At 26.4% G+C, this 14,916-nt stretch overlaps 1 protein-coding gene across 1 annotated transcript; it reads right to left on the bottom strand.

Annotated features, from left to right (window-relative positions):
- Positions 1–677: 677 nt before the first annotated feature.
- Positions 678–11,745, bottom strand: LOC124418740 (putative uncharacterized protein DDB_G0277255). The gene is made up of 2 exons (XM_046945977.1): positions 11,592–11,745; positions 678–4,264 (listed from the first exon to the last, which is right to left on the bottom strand). Exons 1-2 carry the CDS (start codon positions 11,743–11,745, stop codon positions 693–695), a joined length of 3,726 nt encoding a protein of 1,241 aa, XP_046801933.1. The 3' UTR covers positions 678–692.
- Between the last annotated feature and the right edge of the window lie 3,171 nt (positions 11,746–14,916).

The raw sequence follows: 14,916 nt of genomic DNA, 5'->3' as shown, positions 1-14,916 counted from the left end.
TTATAGTCTACTATATAGTCTGGTCTATAGTTTAATTCAAAGTCTAGATTAAAGTTAATTCTATACTCTATGTAAGATATAGTCTAGTCTAAAGTTTGGTTTAAAGGTCTGCACTATAATCTCGTCTATAGACTGTACTATAATACTATGTGGTGTATAAGTCTGGGCTACAGTCTAATCTGAATTATAACCTGGGCTATATAGCCTATAGCCTAGTTTATAGCTTAGTGTACGTTCCTGACTACAGCTTACAATCTGGACATTAGCTGAGTCAATGTATTCAATGGACATTCCGATATCCGATAGTACCTAAGGCAATTTGTTGCCCTATTTATCACTGATATTTTGCCATATTATGCAGCTTTGATTTTTTTTAGCCCAGGATCACTTTACTTGCGCAAGTTATTGAATTTGGGGAACAAAATCTTTGAACTGTTAACCGGTTTTAAACAGTGTTAACAATTGCACTATATTGGTATTGCACTGTTGCACTTTTAGCGTTTTCTTGTATGTTTAGCTTATGACCTTTTTATTTTATGTAATGTTGTTGTTTTTAGTCTTTTATTGTTATTTTTTCTGCTATATTTTATAACTTCGTAAAAGAAATCTTCTTTTTTTTTGATTTCTATGTTTTAATGTCAAGATCACTTTCACTTTCTTCTGTTTTTGCGTTTTCGAAATAAAGTTTAAGTTTAAAAAGCACTTACCTTTGGCAATTCTCTTTTGCGCCGGAAAATAACACCATCATTTTCTATATAATCGGGAACTTCTTTACGATTTGAAAAATTAAACACCATAGAGGTATTTTCGGCAGGTGCAGCTGGTGGTGCCTGGCGTCGTTTACGCATGGCCCACAATGGACTATTTGTAGCACTTATAACGGAATCAACATCGGAATAGCCGGTAGTAGAAGCTGTTGCACTATTTGAGGCGTTTGATTTAATCACATGATGTTCAAGACTAGCTGAGGGCGAAGAGGTCGAGGATGTTTGATTATGAGCTGTTGCTGTAGGAGATGTTTGATGTGTAGTATTAGTGGATTTTTTCAAATCATTTATGCGATTCTTTTCGATTTCACGTGAAGTTAGATTTGTGGTATTGGGTGAGGAATGTTTTAAAGTTTCCATAGTGGAATCGTTGATTTTTTGCTGTTGTTGTTGTTGCTGTTGGGTATTGAGTAAAGGACGTATAACACCTATTTGTTTGCCCGTATTAAGGGCTGTAGAGGAAGCGGAGGAGGTGGAGGAAGTGGGGGAATTTGTTGTTGTTGTTGTATTGAATTTAAATTGTTGTGTATAACCCGCTTTTGCTATATTATCGAGTGCCGTGCGCGTTATACGTTTTGTGGTTGTTAATTTCAAATCGCCCGTATCGTGATCGATGTCTTCACCACCGTCACTTAAATCACTACTACTGGGAGGAGGCGTTGAGGCGTCGTCTACATTATTGTCGCCGTTTTCTTCTTTGTCCGTCTTCTTTGTTAAACAGTCATAATTATTAACTGTTGCTTCTTCGGTTTTCATAGCGATCGTATTGTTGCTGCTGCTACTGCTTGAAATTGTAGTTGCTGTTGTAGTAATAGCTTCAGTATTATTTGATTTTTTATTATTTATTATAATCTTATCGTTTTCGTTTTTAAGAGAGTTGCTTTCTTCGTTTATTGAATCGTTGTTGTAGGGGGGATATTTGTTATTTATATTGTGGCGTTGGCACGATGCGTCACCACCACCATTATCACCGCCATCGTTAACAGCATTTTTGCTGCAGTTATCGCTGCTGCTGCTTTTAGTTGGTGTGTTATCGTTTAATTTCAATTTACTTAACTCTTTGCTGAGCGATGTGACCGGAGAATCGCTTAACATATCAAATTTCTCTTTATTTAAATCTCTCATAGTTAGTTTCTCTTTTGATTGCAATTCCATTTGCTCTTTATTTTTGTTTTGTTCACGCTGCTCTTGATTGAATTTTTGTCGCGGTATTATGTCCGGTGTATGTTCTGATAGCGAGTTAAGACCTTTTAAAGGTGTTAAACTTTCTGCGCTTGTATTATGGGCCATAGCCTTGTTAAGGGCCTTTCTACCCAAGGGAGTTTGCAATAGATCATTGGCTTGTGGTGTGGACGATTTTAAAGGTTTTTGCTGTTGTTGTTGTGGTGTAAGATTTAATTTCTTAGTGGGACTTAGAGATTTGTTGTTATACGTAGGCAAAGGTTTTTGTTCTTTAATGATATTTTTAAAAGTTTCCACTTTACTGGCCACCTCACCTTTGCAATTGCCACGATTTGTGGTTCTGGGTCTACGATTAGCCGAGGCCTCAAACATTTTTAAAGTTTGCTTAACCAAATCTGGTGGTGGTCTTTCGGTATCATCTATTATGGAGGTTAGTCTTTTGGGTGGCATATGATCCGTACCCTGTTGCAGTCTTTCTCTAGCATTATGAATTTTATCCTCTATGCTTACCTGATTAGCACAGGGAGCCGATGTATTGGCTCTAGTATGCCAAGGAGACTTTTCACTTAATAAAGCCTCTACAGAACGAGCTCTTTTCAAAGAATCATTGCCTCGTTTCAAGTGGCGAGAACGTTTATTATAAGATGTTTCGGTAAATGTAACACCCACACCATTTGAACCCTGATTATGGGGAGAATACCGTTTTTCGGGAGTTTTATTAAGAGAAGATTTCAAAATGCCTGTTTTCTTGGGAGAATCTTGTTTAAAGTTCTCATAAATAAAATCCTGTTGAGCAGCAGCATCTTCATCATCTTCTGCCCCCACCTCCTCATCTTCATCACAATTTTCCTCTTCATTATGATTATCCAGTAGATTGTTTAAGCTAGTAGAACGTCTTAATTGATCTTTATTTAAACGTTGTTGTTCCATGGATTCTCTTAAAGCCAAACTTAAATAGCGGCATCTTAATTTGGAAACAATACCTGGACCATAACTTAAATCCTCATTAGTATCCAATTCTGAGGATTCTACACTTACACCGCCTCCACCACCACCACCTCCTACACGATTATTTAAACGATTTGTGGCCAGACAACCACTTAAATGTGTATTATTCTGTGAGGACTTTTTCATTTCTTGCACGGCCACCATTTTCTTTTTAACCAAACAATTACCACTAGATGAGGGCAAAAATGTTGCTGCTGCTGCTCCAGCTAAACTACCTGCCGAATTGCTAGAGGTTAATTTACTAGGCGATTTCAAATCCTCGCCGAAACTTGCACCCGTTACTGTATTTTGTTTAAATTTTATAAATTTTTTATTATTCAACTGTTGCTGCTGTTGTTGTTGTTGCTGTTGTTCGTTTTTAATAAATTGATTTTCTTGTAATTTTTGTGAGATTTTCACTATGCCAGCACTACTACTACTAATATTTTGATTATTACCACTAACACTTATAACACCAATAGTTACACTATTATTTGCTGTTGTTGTTATTGTTGTATTATTTAAATTATTAGTATTATTATTAATAATATTTGTAACTCCCGTAATATTATTTGCCGCACATACTAAACGTTCACTCTCGCATTTATTTAGAGACTGATGATTACTATTAGTAACAGCAAACACATTTGCTCCAGTTGTTGTATTCATTGAAAACCCGCTATTTTCTCTCTCATTCTCAGCTCTCTTTATTAATGTTGCTGATGATGATGACGATGACGATGTCGATGGTGAACAAGAGGAAGCAGTATTTGTATTAGTAGAACCCGTTAAACGAGTTGCCATTTCTTGTAATTGTTGTTGCTGTTGTTTATTTGTAATACTAGCTGTAGTTGTTGTTGTTGTTATTAGTGTTTCATCATTAAATTCTTGCTGTTGCTGCTCTTCTTCATTTGTTATTTCTTTGGTTTTTTTGAAAATTTCAAAATATTCTTGTTGTTGCTGTTGTTGTTGTTCAGCCATTATTTCATTATTCTTTACTAAACTCTTCTCTTTAGTTTGTTTTATAGAAAAGATCTCTTCTTCATTTACTTCTTCTTTGGTTGTTGCAAACAATACTGTGGAGTTTGACGATGATGATGATGATGTTGTAGTTGTTGTTAGTGTTGTTGCTGATGTTGCTGTATATTGACCTCCAAACAATTTTTCTGCTTTTTCTTTGAGTGGCGATGATGTTGTTTTAAATGATTTAATATTTATTGCCGGCTTTGTTGTATTTGTTGTTGCTGTCGTTGTAATATATTGTTTATTTACCTTAGTTGTTGTAGTAGTGGAATAATCTTTGGTTGAGCAGACTTGTGGTAAACCATCTGCAAAAAAGAATGGAAAAACAGGAAAAAATAAAGAATATAAGAAAAATATGTTAATTTTTTGCATAAAAATAAAATACAAAACATTTGATTAGTTAAGAAAATAGATTTTTGTAAAAAAAAACTGTTATACAAAAGATTTTCTTTAAAGAAAACTATTATATAGAATATTTGCTAAAAAATCTTAAATAGTAAACTTTTTCTGTTGAGAAAGGTGTTAAAATAAAAATTTTTTTATAAAAAAAATTATATTCTAAAAATTTTACATAAAATCAACTGTTATACTGAAGAAAAAAAAAACTGTTATACAAAAGAATTTCTAAAGAAAAACTGTTATATCGAAGTTTTTCTTTGGAGATAACTGTTGCTCTGAAGATTTTCTACAGCAAAACTGTTATACATACGATTTTTTATGGAAATAACTGTTATACTGTTGAATTTGTAGGAAAAAATTGTTATAATGAAGTTTTTCTATGGAAAAATCTGTTATACTAGAGTTTTTCTTGATATCTTCTATATAATATACTAGATTTTCAACAATAAAAACTGTTATACTGAACTTCTTCTAAATAAAAAACTGTTATACTAGAGTTTTATTGAACATTTTCTGTGGAAAAAAGACTATTATACGGAATATTTTTTTTATAAATAAAACTCTTATACAGAATATATTCTAAACGATAAACTGTAATACAGAAGTTTTTCTTTACATAAAACTGTTATACAGAACTTATTCTTTAAATAAAACTGTTATACTGAACATTTTCTTAGGAAAAAAGCGTGTAAAGTTTCTATAGAAAAACTGTTATACTAAACGTTTCTATAGAAAAAACTGTTATACTACAGTTTTCTATAGAAAAAACTGTTATACTAAAGAAAACCCAATTATAGTAAACTTTTTTTATAGAGAAAAAACTGTTATACAAAACATATTCTAAGGATAAAACTGTTATACTGAATATGTTCAATAGTGATAACTGTTATACTGAGGGAAATTGTTATAAAAAAGTGTTATACTCAAAGTTTTACATAAAAACAACTGTTATACTCAAGATTTTCTATAAAAAAACTGTTATACTAAGGTTTTTCTATAGAAAAAACTTTTACACTAAAAATAGTCAATAGAAAAACTGTTATACTAAAGAAAAAATTGTTCATATTTAAGTTTTTTTGCAGAAAAATTTAAAGAAAATTGTTATACTTAATATTTTGATAAAAAAAACTGTTCTACTGAAAACTGTTATACTAAAAAAAAGATCTTATACTCAAGATTTGTTGTAGAAAAAGTTATTTAAAACTGTTATACTGAATATTTTGACAAAAAAACTGTTATACTATAGAAAAAGTCAGTTATACTAAAGAAAAAACTATTATACTCAAGATTTTTTTATAGAAAAAATTATAAAAAACTGTTATACTAAATATTTTGATGAAAAAACTGTTATACTTAAAATTTTGTGTAAAAAACTGTATATTTTCTATAGAAAAACCTGTTATATTGAAATTATTCTATAAAAAGAAAACTTGTATACTGAAAATGCTCAATAGAAAACTGTAATACTAAAGAAAAAACTGTTATACTCAAGATTTGTTGTAGAAAAAGTTATAGAAATCTGTTATACTGAATATTTTGATAAAAAACTGTTATACTGGAAACTGTTATACAGGAAGCTGTTACACTGGAAACTGTTATACTAAAGAAAAACATGCTATACTCAAGATTTGTTGTAGAAAAAGTTATAGAAAACTGTTATACTGAATATTTGTGTACTAAAGATTTGTTGTAGAAAAGTTATAGAAAACTCTTATACTAAGGAAAACCCGTTATACTCAAGATTTTTTGTAGAAAAAGATATAGAAAACTGTTATACTGAATATTTTGATAAAAAAAAATGGTTATACTCAAGAAAAAACTGTTATACTCAAGAAAATTTTGTATAAAATTCTATAAAAAACTGTTATACTGAATATCCTTTATAAGAAAAACTGTTATACTGAGAATTTTCTCTAAAAATAACTGTTATACTAAAAATTTTTTCTAAAAAAAACTGTTATACTGTACATTGTCTATAGTAAAAACTGTTATACTGAACATTTTTTTTACAAAAAACTGTTATACTAAAGATTTCAAAGTTCTATTGATGATTTCAAAATAGATGAGAACTATTATAAAGTTCCAACCCTGTTTTAAGGCATATTAAACTCCATTTCAAATGATTTACCACAAATTTATTAGAAATATCATTTAATCATCTACAAATTAAGGTTTCAAAATCTATGACTCACGTATATTTCCCTTTAGAAATTAACAAAAAAATAAAATCTAATGTAATTGCATTTATTAACAAACATATGGTTAATATTAAAACCATAAAATTATAAACATGTTTTCATTAAAATAAAAAAAACAACCCTTTTGGTTCAAAATATTAACCCTTTTTCTTACTTTACAAGTACAATAAGAAAAAAACCATAACCAATAAGAATTTAAAAACGTAATGGCGCCATAGGCAGACTTATTAGCTCTTGTTGAGTTTAATTTTTGCAAAAAAAAATTAAAAAAAATCAAATAAAATCATGTGAAAAAGTCATACAAAACACACACACACACCCATACGAATAGTAAGGGTAGTCTGGTTTGTTTTTTAACTTTGTTTTGATTACAATTTACTTTTGTTGTTATTATTGCAATATGGGATTTTTAAACAAATTTTTATTGTATTTTTTGTTTTATTATTGATTGGTATACAAAAATTTATACAAATACAACAGTAATTGATATGCAAATTCAAGAGAGAAACAAAACAACAATAGAAACACTTAAATGCCCCCCATTTAAAACAAAAAGTGAAAGAGAAAGAGAGAGAGAGAGCTACGGCTTTTTATCATTTGTCAATAATGTCCACAAAAGTATCACTACTCAAAAATTAACCAGAAAAAAAAACAACCGGTTTAATTTCTTAATCGTAGCATGAGGTAAATTTAAGAGAGCACTTATGTTTTGCATACCCAGTATTAACATACACACACACTCTCTCACACACAAACCAAACTAAATTTAAATGAGAGCATTTTGCTTAAATAAAATTGTCAACAAAGGTGACCACCAGCGAGTAGTGTTTATTGCTTGTATATTTAGATTTGTTTTCTTTTATTTCAATTCAAAAAATTATTTTTTTTTTTTTTTGTTTTTAACAACAAAACAATGAATTGATTTTATAATAATAACAATAAGAGAAAAACCATAAGAAAACAAAAAGGTTTAATTAAAAATGCAAATAAGAAGCTTTTCATAAGGTTCAAACAAAAGGTTGAAGGTGTTTATAAATTGTTTAAAGAAAAAGGTGACCATCATTAATTTTTTTAACTTCTCAAAGTAAAACTGTTATACACTGAAGTTATATTAAGATTTGCTACAGAAAAACTCTTATATTAAAGTATTTCTATAGAGCACAATCTTGAGATAAAGTTTTTCTATGTAACAAACTATAGTTTAGAGTTTTTCTATAGAGCAAACCTTTTTTTTCTATAGAGAAAACTGTTAAAATGAAAGATTTCTGTATGCGAAACAGTTATAGTGAAATTTTGTGTATAGAAAAAATTGTTAAACAGAAAATTTTAGATCAAACTGATATACTGAAGTTTTTGTATAGAGCAAACTGTTATACAGAAGTTTTTCTATAGAGCCAATTGTTATACAGAAGTTTTTCTATAGATCGAACAGTTATAAAGAAGGTTTTTTATAGAACAAACTGTTAAACAGAAGTTTTTGTACTGTTACTCTGGGATTTTTCTAAAAAACAAACAGTTATACTGTAGTTTTTCTATAAAGCAAACTGTTATACAGAAGTTTTTCGATAGATCAAACTGTTATACAGAAGTTTTTCGATAGATCAAACTGTTATATAGAAGTTTTTGCATAGAGCAAACTGTTACTCTGTGATTTTTCTATAAAACAAAAAGTTATAGTGAAGTTTTTCTATAGATCAAACTGTTATACTGAAGTTTTTCTATAGAGCAAACTGTTATACTGAAGTTTTTCTATAGATCAAACTGTTGTACAGAAGTTTTCCTATAGAGCCAACTGTTTGCCAACTTATTGAAGTTTTTCTATAGCGCGAACTGTTATACTGAAGTTTTTCTATAGAGCAAACTATTATACAGAAGTTTTTCTATAGAGCAAACTGTTATACAGAAGTTTTTCTATAGAGCCAACTGTTATACAGAAGTTTTTCTGTAGAACCAACTTTTATACTGAAGTTTCTCTATAGAGCAAACTGTTGTACAGAAGTTTTCTTATAGAGCCAACTGTTATATTGAAGTTTTTCTATAGCGCAAACTGTTATACTGAAGTTTTTCTATAGAGCAAACTATTATACAGAAGTTTTTCTATAGAGCAAACTGTTATACAGAAGTTTTTCTATAGAGCGAACTGTTATACAGAAGTTTTTCTGTAGAACCAACTGTTATACTGAAGTTTTTCTATAGAGCAAACTGATGTACAGAAGTTTTCTTATAGAGCCAACTGTTATATTGAAGTTTTTCTATAGCGCAAACTGTTATACTGAAGTTTTTCTATAGAGCAAACTATTATACATATGTTTTTCTATATAGCAAACTGTTATACAGAAGTTTTTCTATAGAACCAACTGTTATACAGAAGTTTTTCTATAGAGCAAACTGTTATACTGAAGTTTTTCTATAGAGTAAACTGTTATACTGAAGTTTTTCTATAGTGCAAACTGTTATACTAAAGTTTTTCTATAGAGCCAACCGTTACATTGAAGTTTTTCTATAGAGCAAAGTGTTATACAGAGGTTTATCTATAGAGAAAAAGTTTCTGTCATAATGAACCATGACCAACTGTTTAACTGAAGATTTTCACAGAAAAACTGTTATACTAAAGATTTACTATAGAATAAACTGTTATACTACAGTTTTTATAGAACAAACTATTATACTGAACTGTTTCCATAGAGAAAACTGTTATAATGAGTGTTTTCCATATAACAAACTGTTATAATAAACTTTTTCTATAGAAAAATATGTCATAACAAATGTTTTCTATATCACAAGCTGTTATACTGAAGATTTTCACAAACAAACTGTTACACTGAAGTTTTTCTATTAAACAAACTCTTATACTGGACTGCTTCTACAGAAAAAAACTGTTATAATTGAAGGGTTCTATAGAACAAACTGTTATACTGAAGATGTTATAGTTAATTTTCTCTATATTACAAACTGTTATACTGAACTTTTTCTATAGAGAAAATTGTTATAATGAACGTTTATAACAATTTTCAAAATGAAAGGACAAAAGTAGAACAAACTGTTATACAATATATAAAACAGAATAAAAACTGTTATACGAAAGTGTTTTCTTTAAAAAAAACTGTTATAAAGCATGATTACTATACGACAGACTATTATACGTAACGTTTTACAAAAAAAAAAAAAAAAACTGTTATACTGAAGTTTTTCTTCAGAAAAAAACTGTAATACGAAAAATTTTTTATAATAAAAACTGTTATACTGACAATTTTCTTTAGAAAAAATTGTAATACGTAAAATTTTATATAATAAAAACTGTTATACTGAAAACTTTTTTTTAGAAAAAAACTGTTATACTCAACTAAAACTATCATAATTCAATCTTTCTACAGGAAAAACTGTTATACTAAACATTTTATATAATAAAAACTGTTATACGAAGTATTTTTTTATAGAAAAAACTGTTATACTGATCATTTTCTATTGAAAAAAATTGTTATACTGATAATTTTCTTTAGAAAAAAACTGTTATACTCAAGTTTTTCTAAAGCTAAAATTGTCATTATGATGATATTTTGAAGAGGAGAAAAAACTGTTATACTGAATATATTAACAACAACAAATTGTATTAGTAAAGTTTTTCCTTTGCAAAAACTGTTATACTAATAGGTTTTTATATAAAAAACTATTCTACAGAATGTTTTTCTGTAGGACAATGTAAAGATATAATGAAAATATTTTAAAAATAAAACTGTTATACAAAAGTTTGCTTTTTTTGTAATTATAATCTTGTCATTTGTTTTGCGCTTATTTTAATTACAATTTCTTTTTGATTTTTTTAATATTTCTACAAATATTTAATATTAGTTAAGTGTTATTTACTTTAATATTTATTTATTTATATTAATGATAACACTTTTTTAAACGTTTTTTCGCAATATTTTAAAAGAAAACAATAAATTTTTTTTAAAGAAAACTAAATTGTATAGAATAATGTTAAAGAGAGGAGAGGAGAGAGTAAAGAGAGTGGAAGCTAAACTCCTACCCAGTACATATTGATTTTAGTTATAGAAAAATAGTAAAGAACCAACCAATACAAACACACACAATCATGTTATGTACTTTGACACAATGATAACAATAATAATAAACTTCACTTGATAAAAATAACAACAACAACAACAACAACTGTAATAACAATAACATAAATTGTATGTGTGACCTATTTGTCTGTCTGTGTGTCTGTACGTTTGTCGCTGTTGATTTGTTTTCATTTGTTAATAACTTTGAGTATCAATATCTTGTTTATGTTCTGTTCTTGTTGTTTTTCTAATCAGAACAATAACAATAAAAAGAAGACACAGCCAAAACTATTTGCTAATCAAAGAGTATAAATTATAGAGAATAATTGCTTTGTTCAAATACAATAGCAGCGGCAAACGTAAAAGCGATAAGTTTTTATTTAAATTTAACTAAAAATAAGCAAATTTTTATAAAATTAAAAAAAAAAAAGTTTATAAAAGTTTTATTTTCAATAAAAGTATTGAAAAATATTAAAATATTGAAGTTTTCAAAATAGTAGTAGAAATACTACTTTTTTAAAAAAGTGCTGAATTCACAAATTTTTTTAATAAGTACCAATTCAAAAAATTTTAGGTTTAAAGAAAATCAAATTTTTTATAAAAAATGCAAAACTAATACCATAAATATAAAAATTTTGCAATTTTAAAATAGTAGTAGAAATACTACTTTTTTAAAAAAGTGTTGAATTCTCAATTTTTTTTAACAAAATATGTTTCAATAATAGTTTTACGTTAAGAAAATTATATTTTTTATAAAAATTTTGCAAATAGTATTAAAGTATTTAATACCTTTTCTCGTTTTTTGCTTTTAAACTGTTGCTTTCTTGTCACTGCTATTGTTGAAAGAAAATTGATGATTCTTGAAAATTATTAACAAAAACAAACCTTAACAATACTTGAATAAATGTCTACCATATATTTATTGATTAAGTATGTGTCTTTTGTTGTTATTCTTTGGCTGGTTTTTCTACCTCTTGGTTGTTTATTTTCTTTTCGTATTATTAGAAACCAAAACACTTCTTCACGCTGTAAGACAGACACTTTTAGATCTACTTCAGCCGATACGTTCGTTGACGAGTTTAAAATAACGTTTGCTATGAAAACACAAAAGTGCTGCATCCACATTTTGCACAAATTATAGACGGACATATGGAGGAAAGAGAATGAACACAGATACGTAAATGTTCTTTTAAAGAAATTGAAGTAGAAAAGAAGAGGTGGTAACAGTAAGGCTAAAAGAAATAGCAGATTTTTTGTAACAAAAAATATAGATTTTGCTAATGTTATACTAAAAATTACAAAAAAGTTGAAATTTTAACATTTTTAAAATAGTAGTAGAAATACTACTTTAAGTTAAGAATTCTTAAATTTTTCTTTCCAAAATGATTAAGAAAAAAGCTTACTTTAAGAAAATTATTTTTTTTATAAAATTTTGTAAAAAAGTACTAAATTAGCTACTACTTTTTTTACAAAAGGTAGTAAATTTTATAAAATTATTAAGGCAATTTATTGCAAATCATAAAGAGATAACAAAAACATAAAAATTTATCAATTTTAAAATAGTAGTAGAAATACTACTTTTTTCAAAAAGTGTGGAATTCATAAAATTTTCTTATCAAATATAGTTTAGTAGAGTTTTTGCTTAAAGAAAATTAAATTTTTTATAAAATTTTGTCAAAAAGTACTAAATTAGCTACTACTTTTTTACAAAAAGTAGTAAATTTTATAAAATTATTAGGGCAATTTATTACAAATCATGAAGAGATAACAAATATATAAAAAAATTTCAATTTTAAAATAGTAGTAGAAATACTACTTTTTTCAAAAAGTGTGGAATTCATAAAATTTTCTTATCAAATATAGTTTAGTAGAGTTTTTGCTTAAAGAAAATGAATTTTTTTGTAAAATTTTGTCAAAAAGTACTAAATTAGCTACTACTTTTTTTACAAAAGGTAGTAAATTTTATAAAATTATTAAGGCAATTTATTACAAATCATAAAGAGATAACAAATATATACAAAATTTTCAATTTTAAAATAGTAGTAGAAATACTACTTTTTTCAAAAAGTGTGGAATTCATAAAATTTTCTTATCAAATATAGTTTAGTAGAGTTTTTGCTTAAAGAAAATAAAATTTTTTGTAAAATTTTGTCAAAAAGTACTAAATTTGCTACTACTTTTTTACAAAAGGTAGTAAATTTTATAAAATTATTAAGGCAATTTATTACAAATCATGAAGAGATAACAAATATATAAAAAAATTTCAATTTTAAAATAGTAGTAGAAATACTACTTTTTTTAAAAAGTGTGGAATGGTCAAAATTTTCTTATCAAATATAGTTCAGTAGAGTTTCTTCTTAAAGAAAATTAATTTTTTTATAAAATTTTATCAAAAAGTACTAAATTAGCTACTACTTTTTTTACAAAAGGTAGTAAATTTTATAAAATTATTAAGGCAATTTATTGCAAATCATAAAGAGATAACAAAAACATAAAAATTTATCAATTTTAAAATAGTAGTAGAAATACTACTTTTTTCAAAAAGTGTGAAATTATCAAAATTTTCTTATCAAATATAGTTCAGCAGAGTTTCTTCTTAAAGAAAATGAAATTTTTTATAAAATTTTGTCAAAAAGTACTAAATTAGCTACTACTTTTTTTACAAAAGGTAGTAAATTTTATAAAATTTGTATTGCAGTTTATTGGTAATATAACAGAGTTCTCAAAAATAGTAAAAAATTTTGATTTTAAAATAGTAGTAGAAATACTACTTTTTTTAAAAAAAAGTTGAAATTTCATTTAGTATTATTTTCCTTAATTCTGCTACATTTTTCCACACTTCTTCTTAGTTTTCAATTTAAAATTTGTTTCTTATCTTTGCATAAACATCAACTCTATACACAACTTAAATAATAAAAGTTGACAACACACTTCTTTATTTACTTTTTTGAAAAAAAACTATAACAATTTGGTGTCTTGTACTTATTTGTACAATACTAGAGAGAACAACAATTCAACTACAACAATATGGTTTTTATTTGCAAAAATTGAGTCATCGTCAAACAGCAAACATTTGTTGAGATCTTTGTGTTAGACAGGGGTGTTTTCTATATAGAGAAAATTTTATAAAAATAAACTTTTAAACTAAAAAAATAAGTAGATTTACTGGACTTTAACACAGCGTTAGGGGGGAATATGAGGAGTGTGTTAACTCCCTAAAGAGTAATTACTATTTTACGTAAATTTTTTTGTAGATAAATGAGAAAACAAACACACACCCTTTTGGTAAATGGGAACGCACCCTACATATGAAATGTACTTTAAAAAGGATATAAAATATTTTAGGGAAATTACATTACATTAACTAATAAATGGGACATTTTAAAAAAGTACTAAATTAGCTACTACTTTTTTTTAAATTTTTACAAAATCTAACAAAATTTTTGTTACAATTCATAGTTAATGAAAAAAAGTTATGAAAAATGCGAAAAAAATTGAATTTGAAAATAGTAGTAGAAATACTACTTTTTACAAAAGTTTGAATTTCATAAGATTTTTGTATAAAATATGTTTTAGAATAATTTTTAATATAAGAAAATAACAAAATTTTTTAAAATTTTACAAAAAGTACTAAATTACCTACTACTTTTTTAAAATTTTTACAAAATTTTATGAAATTTGTTCTACAATTAATAGAAAATGCAACAGAGTTATGAAAAATACTAAAATTTTTGCATTTTAAAATAGTAGTAGAAATACTACTTTTTTACAAAAGTGTGAATTTCATAACTTTTTTGCATAAAATATGTTTTAGAATAAATTTTGAATCAAGAAAATATTTTTCTTTTTTTTTTTAATTTGCAAAAAGTACTAAATTAGCTACTACTTTTTTATAATTTTTACAAAGTTTAATAAAATTTGTTCTACAATTTATAGGAAATGCAAAATAGTTATGAAAAATACTAAAACTTTTCCATTTTAAAATAGTAGTAGAAATACTACTTTTTTACAAAAGTGTGAATTTTATAACTTTTTTTGTATAATATATGTTTTAGAATAATTTTTAAAATAAGAAAATAATAAAATTTTTTAAAATTTTACAAAAAGTACTAAATTAGCTACTCCTTTTTTATAATTTTTACAAAATTTTATAAAATTTGTTTTACAATTTATAGAAAATGCAATAGAGTTATGAAAAATACTAAAATTTTTTAATTTTAAAATAGTAGTAGAAATGCTACTTTTTTACAAAAGTGTGAATTTCATAACTTTTTTGCATAAAATATGTTTTAGAAT

This window comes from Lucilia cuprina, chromosome 3, assembly GCF_022045245.1.
Source record: "Lucilia cuprina isolate Lc7/37 chromosome 3, ASM2204524v1, whole genome shotgun sequence".
Lineage (NCBI taxonomy): Eukaryota > Metazoa > Arthropoda > Insecta > Diptera > Calliphoridae > Lucilia > Lucilia cuprina.
This window is presented reverse-complemented; position numbering and strand designations above follow the sequence as displayed.

Coding starts and splice junctions, on each gene's coding strand:
- LOC124418740 (XM_046945977.1), bottom strand. CDS start 11,745: ATGTGGATGCAGCACTTTTGTGTTTTCATAGCAAACGTTATTTTAAAC. Junction 4,265..11,591: donor AGAAAATAAACAACCAAGAG/GTAGAAAAACCA, acceptor TCTTTTTTGCAG/ATGGTTTACCACAAGTCTGC.